General features: G+C 49.8%; 2 protein-coding genes across 25 annotated transcripts in view; one reads left to right on the forward strand and one right to left on the reverse strand.

Annotated features, from left to right (window-relative positions):
- The window catches only part of MAPK8IP3 (mitogen-activated protein kinase 8 interacting protein 3), a 66,935-nt gene extending 63,624 nt beyond the window's left edge, over window positions 1–3,311 (forward strand). For all 24 annotated transcript variants that reach the window (XM_057382802.1, XM_057382803.1, XM_057382804.1 and 21 more), the window contains one exon: window positions 449–3,311. In XM_057382802.1, coding sequence (XP_057238785.1) covers window positions 449–570 — 122 coding nt within the window. In that variant the 3' untranslated portion in view covers window positions 571–3,311. The remainder of the gene's footprint in view (window positions 1–448) is intronic.
- A 2,584-nt stretch (window positions 3,312–5,895) lies between these two features.
- On the reverse strand, window positions 5,896–9,349 carry MRPS34 (mitochondrial ribosomal protein S34). The gene is made up of 3 exons (XM_057382819.1): window positions 7,593–9,349; window positions 7,437–7,479; window positions 5,896–6,579 (listed from the first exon to the last, which is right to left on the reverse strand). Exons 1-3 carry the CDS (start codon window positions 7,908–7,910, stop codon window positions 6,302–6,304), a joined length of 639 nt encoding a protein of 212 aa, XP_057238802.1. The 5' UTR covers window positions 7,911–9,349; the 3' UTR covers window positions 5,896–6,301.
- Window positions 9,350–9,541: the final 192 nt, after the last annotated feature.

Consider the following 9,541-nt stretch of genomic DNA (forward strand, 5'->3'; position numbering starts at 1 on the left):
GAAAGGGTAGGAAAAGTACTGGGAGCTACAGCCATGCATTAGCAATCTACAAAGYTACAAATATATGAAAAATTTATAAAAAGCTTAGCSATCGGTATGAATAGCTTTGGAAAGTGCAAACCTACCTGTGCCAGTGGCTCCAAACATTGCTGCCCCACTATGATCAGCCATGCTGCTGAGGGTGCTCTTTGTRTAAAAATCAGCTTCCCTGAAAGAAAGGGTGGTTTTTGCTGCAGCTGGAGTTGGTTTGTCCCATCCATGCTGTCCAGTTTCAGAAAAGAATGGTGTTGCTGTAAATGTTCTCCAGGCACAAAGACTTCAGTTCACAGTGTCTGATATAAGACTGCTGAGATTCTAAAAGGGGTATTGGCCTCTTTAGAGTATTCAAGAGCAGTGCACGATGGCATTTTCTTTCCTGCCATTTTTGCTCTCTGTTTTCTCTTTTCAGGAGATGGGGAAGATGATGAGACAGAGGAGAATGCAGGAGATGCCACCCAGGTGAAGCCAGTACTTTCCAAGGCTGAACGGAGCCACATTATTGTGTGGCAGGTATCGTACATCCCTGAGTAAGAATTCCTCTTTTCCCACAATGTAAGTGTCCCTCCTCCTGGCTGAATGCCAAGATGTACATACAGAACACCTGCATTATAACTCCTGCTGGAAACTGACCCTGGACAACTGCAACGGCTCCTGCCTTGGACTGTGACCCCCTCGAACCTATGAACTCACAGCTTTCATCTCGGGCCCGTATGCTTTTGGCGTGGTTAGATTCTTGTTCTGCTCTGAAGCTGGCATCTACAAGGAGAGAAATGGCAGTACATCATGAAGTGCACTTGGAGCCAGGACTGTAGGAAACCTTTGCCTGGTGTCAGGAGGGGCAGTCAGAGGGGGGTGGCTCAGGTTCTTGGGCAGGTTGCCTCACTCGTACCTGTATGAGAAAGAAGTGTGCCCCCAGGTATTCCCTGCTAAAGCAGTGATGGTGAATCACTTCTGCAGCACCCCAGCAGAAATCCCGTCTAGTTCACCAGAGACTCTTCATCTTATCCTTATTCACCCTTAAGCACAGAACAGCCTCTGGCTTTAGAGCAACCAAAGGTCCAAGGAACTCTCCAAGGAGCATCATGTTTTTGGCAGCACTTCTGCTGTGGGGCTGGAGAAAGCAAGCRGCACCCTTACTGTGGGGATCACAWCCTCCRTCTTTGCAGGGGAAAARTCCCTTCCTCTGCTACTGCTGTTGCCTCGGCAGTCATGTCCTGGCTGCCTGTGTGTGTCCCAAGAGGATTGTTTGGTGGGCTCAGATGGGAGATGGATGTTTGATTGTCAAGGCCTAACAGCCCTGGTAGCAACAATTCCTGCTACTGGAACATTGTTTTAACTCTCCCTTCCRAAAATGCCAGACAGAAAAGAATTCCTGAGTTCATTCTGAAAGGTTCAGGTGGTAGTTATTTCTGATTGCATTTGGTGGCTTATGAAACACAGGGGAGGGCAGATGTTGATCTGCTGGTGAGTTCTGCATTAACATAYTGAGATTGCCTTATCTCAAGGCTGTGTCTCCTTTCCAGGACCTGCTGGAAGGAGATATCACAAACACTTGGAAAACAGATTTGGCTGTTGGTTAGGAAAGACTGGACAGGTGCAATCAAGGCTATGTTGCACCTGATGTCACACAGGAGGAATTTAGGCTACATTCCTGACCTCTTTTACCTAACTTCACAAGCACTGACTGTGCTAGCAAGTAGTTCAAAAAGCTGGAAATTTCTGACTCCTGGAGAAAATTGACAGCCCCTAAGAAAAGTGATGGCCTTTTCTGTCTAAGCAATGCTGAGTAATTGCAGATATCCATTCTGCTTACAAAAGAAGCAGCAAAAAACAGGGCCAAGGAGAGTGGTTTTGAGCTCAAGATGCACAAYATGGAAGTTCCGGGCATAGAGACAATGGTGTGTTCTTCCTTTCTGACACTGTCCCACAAGGACAAATTCGGTGTCCCTTGAACACTCTTCTCCRGATGTGCAAGACTAGGGCAAGTCACATTAGTGATTAATTTGGAAGTTCCTGGTGGTGATCTTGTTTCCTCCCTGACCTGTGCAGTACTCTGGGGTTCACAAAGATGTCCTTGTGTCAGTATGGGGGATAGCTGGGCAAGCCTCCATCTCCTTGGAAGCTCCCCGCTGTGTCCTGTGCTTGCTGCCWTGCACCAGGCTTGCAGGTCCTGGTGTGCTGCAGGCATGCCATATATCCCCGGGGGATGTTCTAATGTGGCATCTCTCCGAACACAGCAGCACCAAAACAGTTTTTGTATCCACAGTTCTGGAAAGACTGGGGCATACATTTCCCCTCCAAGAGACATCTCTGGTGAGCAGAGGCCTCAGCCAGCCACAGTGGTGCCAACRCTTCATGTGAGCAGTGCTGGTGACACACACCCACCCCACCACTCCTCCCCGAAGCAGGAATCCAGCCAGAGGGCATCTCCCAGGCATGTGCACACTGGGCTCTGTGATTGACACATTAAGGGATGCTTGGAGCCACTAGCTGCATGTTGGGGGACCTTTCACCAGGGACATTTTGCTGGGACACTGCTGACTGTGCCAGTCTTCTCATTCACTTTCGCTGCATGCTTCCTGCTAGGAAGACCTCTTTGGATTCCAACACAAAGTGCATTGAAGTTAACAATATATCATTTATAGCACAGATTCCACTATTATGTAACAGTGCATCAGTAAGGGCCAGGCAAACTTCAGAATTGGGGCTAATTGGAGGGAAAAAAAGAGCCTTGGTGGGGTTCAGTTCCTTACCTCTGTCAGCTCTTATAGGAATGTCAGAATTGCAACTTTTGTACTGCTGAGGGTTCTGTATCTGGTTTGAGCAGTTGAAGGGACAGCACTCAGTCTCCTGTCACCTGCTGGGCCCTGACAATATGAGGAAAWCTCCCATCAGGTTCCTTTCCAGCTTAATGCCATGTTTTCCTCCAAGAGAAGCACATGGCCCAGAGGGGCAGCTACAGGGGTGAGACCCAGCCTCTGCTCGTAGCTCCTGTGGCCTTGAGTGGCTGCTGGGCGTCAAGGTGAGAACTGACTGGCTTCAGTACACTTCTCTGTCATATCTCCACTGTGATGTATGTAAAGTATCTTGTATGTTACAAAAGGATTTTAAAAGTGTCTTAAGGCCTGTAAACTCCGCTGTTTAGTCTGAAGATGGCATTCTGTAAAGAGCCTGCTGTATGAATACGTTCCCGTGCTTTGTCCCCTATGCTATCAACAACCAATTGTATCTGTTCTGTATGTAATAAACATGTTAACAACAGCTTGTTAGCATCAGTGTTCCTATGAAGGCACTGGGGTTGCTGCCCAGTCTTGAACAGGACACTTGCTACGGTGGGGAACACTTGCAGCTCAAGTGTTCCCAAGTTCAACAGTTCTCAAATGCTGAGCAGTTTAGTGGCAAGAAATGAAATGTGGATGGCTCACGAGGTTGAACTAGAAGGGACTGGTCTAGCAAGCTACAGTGCAATCTGTAGCYTGTACCAGCAGCAGAAATAAAAGCTGGAAATAAAATGAGGAACAACTTCAGAAACAGAAACTGGACCAGAAAAGCATCCAAGTGTGGGCTTGCTGCAGCTTTAGTCACGGTGGCCTTTTCAGGTGGACTGCCACAGATAACACATCAGATCAGTTTTCAACACTACAGGGTGGTACCTCACAGTCCCATAGCATCATTCAACTGCAGGGAGCCCCTCAGTCCCAGCAGCACTTGGACACCTTCRTAGCTATTTTGCAGAACTGCAATGATTCAAGGGCTAGACATGGCAATGGTACAAGGGAGCCATGTCCTTAGGACAGGAGAGGAGCATCTGCTCTGAGCAGAGAAGCGTAAGGTCAGTCACCTCCATGACCAACATGCACACTGGTGTGGCACAGGCCAGGGTGTAATACAACTGCCAGTGCCTCTGCAGTTAATGGAGGCACCTAAACGAGGTTTGGAAACACGTGCCGGGATACATCCTGAAGTCCTGGGGCAGCACCCTTCAATACAGCCAGGAGCAGTTTGAGCATGGCCGTGGGTGAAGTACAGCCATGTCTGGTACCCACCAGGGTGGCTAAGGAAGCAGGTCAGTGCTGACACCCTTCAGACAATTCCCCCCATGTTGGTAAACAACCTGTGAGTTAATGTACAAGTTTGGGACGCCCATCAGAGCTCACAGCATGTTCTGGACATAGAATCCAACACATGGCAAACACACTGTGCAGTTTCCCAGAGGGGACCTTCAGCATCAGGGCAAGGCTCCCAGGCTGCCCAGGGCTCTGTGAGAAGACACCCATTCCTCCAGGTGTTACAATCCTGAGCTCACCAGCAGGTTCTAACTGTCCTGATCAGTGCCACTCTGACCCCCACCTGTACAGYGGCCCTTTCCTCCTATGGCCCAGGAGCCTTACTGAAGCATGACCTGGGGTCTTCAACATACGTGTAACTGTGTCTGTCTCCAGCTGCTCCTGGATAGACCCCTTGGACCTGGGGGGTTGGATCTCAACTACATCTTCAGAGATCCCTCCTCATCCAAGCTGCTGTATGAGTCTATGCCTTATCACCTCCATCTACTTTCGCTCCTGGCATGGCTCCCTGGTATAGCCTGGTCATGGGTCATTTCTTGCCTTTCTGGGGCTGTTGGGGGATGCTGTGACCAGCACTTGGCTCTGCTCACTGTGGTCAGACTCAATGTGCCCCCTCATGGAGACACTTCCTGTGCTGGAGTTATGTTCGCATATCAGCTGGGCAGGACAGAGGACTACTCATCCCTGACTCATGACACCTCCCATCTCCCTTGTCCTTGGTTTTTGCTCAGTAGMACCTCAATCATGGTGAGGACAGGAAGACATCAGCTCACCTAGGTGCCCAGCAGTGGAGGCTATGGAAACCAGACAAACCAGACAAACCACCTTCCAGYCACAGCAGCTGCCATGGGAAGGCTCACAGCCTGTGCCTTTAATCATACTCCTAATACTCRCTCTCCTGGATTCTCCCATTCTTTCTGAAGCCAGAGAACTCGATCTGGCACATGCCCTGCAGTGCTCCTTCCACAACAAGGCAGGCTCAGCTCTTCCCAGCCTCTGCACCTTGTCACAGGACCAGCTTTTAACTCACAAGAAAAGCTTTTCTTCTTATCACATCYTAATCTTACAGGAGCCTCTGGTGAGGAACCCTATGGAAATACAAGTGTAATCTATGTGCTTCTGCCTGATGACAGCCATTTCCTGCTGGCTGGGGCCACATGTTCCCAACCTCATCCAGGCCACACATACTGAGTGGAGCAGAGTCCAGTTTGTGCTCTCCCTCACTAAATCCCTTCAGGCTATCCATTCAGGATGCTGCAGTAAATAGAACAACACTTCCTGACTATCTGCACACACAGGAACTAAATAGTTACTTCTGCAGGGAACTGATCTATAAAACTGAACAGCTTTTGTGCTTCCTCTATCCACACCCAGACCTGACCCTCCAACAGACAGAGTAGCAGCATCCACAGCCACTGCAAGAGAAGATGAAATACCAAGAACTGTGCTCAGGAGCTGCATGCTTTAATGTTCGCAACATGCTGCCCTGGAGTAGGGGGCATTTACAATTGGCTTCAAATGGTAAGAGCCAATTTTGCACCACCARAACTAAAATAATTTCTCCTATCACTTGACAGCCATCTTTGGGAGTAAGAGATGGATAGCTTTGGATTTGCTTAGTATTGAAGTCATGTTCCTCCCTTCTTGTTCACTGCCTTCATATGCAAGTAACCCAGATCATTCTGCAGCATTCAGAGAACCAGATGCTTGTGCCTGAGCTAATGGTTTTGCATTTGGCTGTCATGTTGATCTCCAGGCATTGAAAAAAATTCATGRGTTTTCTTAGAACTGTGCTGAAGAATTAAGAAAACATTTATTTCCATTTTCAGATACATTTTTTCAYAGCTCTGTGAAATACTGTGATACTCACAGTCATTTTTCTGTGATYCATGCAGGACCCAAGTTATGTAAAAAATTTTATGCTCCAAAAAACTGCAGCTGGCTGACTAGAGCTATGTATTTAGAGRCTATCCAGGGAACCAAGAAGACTCCTCTGCTGACTGAAACCAAAGTTATGGTAAGAGTCTGAATGTATCTGCATCTTCCCTTTCAGATGAGGTGACTGTACACGGCTGAGGAGAAAGTTTGGAAACATCCTACCACAATAGGCACAGGGGACTCTCTAAGAGTCCTGTGCACTGGGCTTCCAGTAGACATTGAGGGCACGTGAGATGCTCAGGACACAGAAGAAGTCTTTATACCGGTGTCCCTGTACCTTTTTTCTTTAACCGCTCTTGGGGAGAGGCCATGACCTTCTCCAGATCAATAACTGGCTCCTTCATTATTYGTTTTCCCTCCTTCTGCCACTGTGCAAGGATCATGGCTCGGAGCAGGGGTGGGTATGGTAGGAACCGAACAGTCTCCTCAGGCACYGGGGTGAATTTCTTGAAGGCCTCCTCCTCGTGTTTGGGCACCATACGCCAGTCATGGTACATGGCTTTGTCAATCTCCCTCACTTCCTCTTCAGTTTTGCCTGGGAAAAGATGATRAAAACCAGTGGGCAACACCATCACAATAAACTGCCTCCAGGAAACACAGCAAGTGTTGACTCTTAGGCACCCAAAATGCTACAACAGGCAAGTGCAAATGGAGTTTTCAAAGGCCTGGACAGAATATTCCCTGCTATATTAGAAGATCTCACGTCTGTCCTTGAAAATCTAAATAGAAACAGGCTGGAAGGACTACAGGCAAGATGTTCCAACCCTGTGGTGACTCCCTCTCTTAATTTAAAGTTTTGGTTTGTCTCTCTCAAGTTCCATTTCCRTGGCTTTCATCCCTACACTGATGAAAGTTTCCTGGAAAATCAAATGTTAAAAATGCTCAACAACTTAAAAATGAATGAGTACTATAGAGAATAAGTACAACAACCTTTGAATGAGTACTATTTCAGTAATTCCAGTAAGGGAAAATTGTATACTTGACACAAAGCAGCTCTAAAAAGGAAAATTCACTGATTCAACTCCAATCATTAATCTAAAATTCCAGTAAAACAACTTGCTTGCCATTGGACTTTTTCCTTTTTASTGACAATTTTAAGTGGAATAACTCATGCTCATACTGTGTCTTACTTTGGASATCTCAGAACAGACTGTCAGCTCATCTAACATGCTTTTAGTGCTGCTGTTCCCCAAGGTCATCCTGCACTGGCTCTCCYACAGCATTCCTTGGAAAGACATTAAGAAGGCACTAGATTCCAGCTTTTGAAACACGGGGAACTTCTTCTACCATTGATCTGAAAAAAMCAAATTTTCCCAGGCAAGAGGCCGCGGTTTCCGTGCTACCCTCACGCACCCGGTTCTCTCTATGTGTAGGAAAACGAGCCAGTTTTACCTTTGAAGGTCAGGTAGCCCCAGGCTCTTCCATAGTCCATGTTCTGCAAAGAAAAGAGGAACCTGTTGAGGGCGGGACGCGAGAGGGCGGGACGCGAGAGGGCGGGACGGGAGAGGGCGGGACGGGAGAGGGCGGTGGGCAGGATGGGGCAGGTACCTCGGCCGTGTAGTCCGCCTTCACCTTGGTGATGACCCAGTAGCAGGGCTCGTCGTGCGCCCAGAGCCAGGACTTGCGGGTGACGATACGGCCCACGCCGAAACGCGGCAGGCGGCAGAGCAGCGCGAACAGCCGCTTCTCGTTCCGCACGTCCTCCCAGGCCCGTACCGGCAGTCGTTTCTGCGTCAGCGGCCGCCGCATGGTCTCGTAGTCCACAGCAAAGCGCTGAGAGTCCCGCGGCCGCTCCTTTAGCGCCTGGTACTCGCGGATCTTCTTGGCCATGGCGGCGATAGGCCGGTGCAGCTTCTTGCGGGCCATAGCGGCAGCCGTGGGCGCGGAGCCGAACGAAACCGCACCGAGGGCCGCAGCGAGCCACGCCTCTCCCGGAAGCCATGCCGGGCCCCGCGGAARTGGCCCCGCCCGTCCCCAAGCACAGCCGCAGCGTTCCGCGGGGCTCCGGTCGCCGGTGGTGGGTGCTTTCAGGTTSCTGCTGCTGCTGCTGCTGTACGCAGAGCGATGGAGTGCTGCGGCCTCTCGCTGCGGTGCGGACCTGCCGGTGCTGTGAGCTGGGCGCCTCTCTGAACAGCATCTGRTACTGAAAAATCTGAGCAGATTCAGCAATGTCAGGGAACGTTCACAGCCTGAGTAAACCAGATTTTAGGAAGATTAAAGCAACGTCACGGGTTCAGTTCAGTCAGAGGCTGTTCCACGAGCAGCAGCCGGGTCGTGGAACTCGGTACCGGGATGAGATCCAGTCACGGAATGCCAGCACAGTGAGGCCACACTTCTAATGAATAGAGTTTAAGGAGTAGACACTGCATAGGTCAGCTCCTGGATTTTGGCTACAGACGGTAAAYTAAATCCAACAGAAGAGTTCTTTTTTTCTTTTATATCCATATCTTAAAGGAAGCACAGCAATTCCAGCATTGCTGCAGAGTCCTATATTGAAGGCGTTCAGGATACCGAGTGGGTTTTTCCAGAAGCCAAGACCCAATGTGCGAGGAGAAAGGGGTGTATTCATGTGTGCTACACACACACACACAAAAAAGTAAAACACGCATTTAAGAGGCTGACAGCGCTCTCGAAACAAGACTAAAGCGCATCTCTTGAAAAAAGGAGCATATGAATAAGCAGGAGGTACCTGATTAACTCGAGAAACACCGATTCAGGCTAAGATATTTGATCTCAACCCACCCGAATTTGGGTGAAATAGCARAGCAGTTAAACCACTTCTTACAGGGTACAGATCTGGGAGCTTGTACCCAGGGGCTATGCAGCACAAGGACCAAGCTCTCGTCCTTTTAAAGCACCTACAGTCAAGTTTCTGTGGGTGCACAACGCAGAAGAGGTAACAASAATTGGCAACTGCTTGGAAAAATGTGAAATTTGCTTTGTTAGATGGACAGAAATAAAAGGCATCGCCACACACAGCAACTCATCAGGAAAACCGATGCAGCTCCACAACAGCCGACCATATACGGCGTCTCCCCCTGCTCGGGAGAACGASAACAAATCATATTCCAAACCCGCCGCTTCCTGGAGTGACCCCGCGGGGGCTAGCGGGGGATACATACGCAGTCCGAGGGCAGCAAGCAGCGGCAGTAGCGGAACCCTTCGGTTACTGCTTCTTAAGGGCAAATTCTATTAAAAGGAACCGCTGTTACTTCGGGAATGCTGCAATGCCCTTCGCTGCCCCGGCACAAACACGGGACCCGCCAGCGGCGGGGCAGCAGCCACCATCAGAGTGGCCCAGCAGAGTTACACCGGCCCATATGCCGCCGCCGCCGCCACCACCACCACCACCACTTCCCACGGTGCACTCGACACACGGAACTCCTCCGCAACAACCCCCTCAGAGCCCGTGGCGGGCAGGCAGCCGGAGGAGCGTCCTACGGAGGGCTCGGATGAGCCCCGCCCCGGCTTCGGCCCCGCCGCTGCACAGGGAGCCA

This window comes from Malurus melanocephalus, unplaced genomic scaffold (genome assembly GCF_030028575.1).
Source record: "Malurus melanocephalus ecotype Western Australia unplaced genomic scaffold, MMel_1.1 scaffold_588, whole genome shotgun sequence".
Lineage (NCBI taxonomy): Eukaryota > Metazoa > Chordata > Aves > Passeriformes > Maluridae > Malurus > Malurus melanocephalus.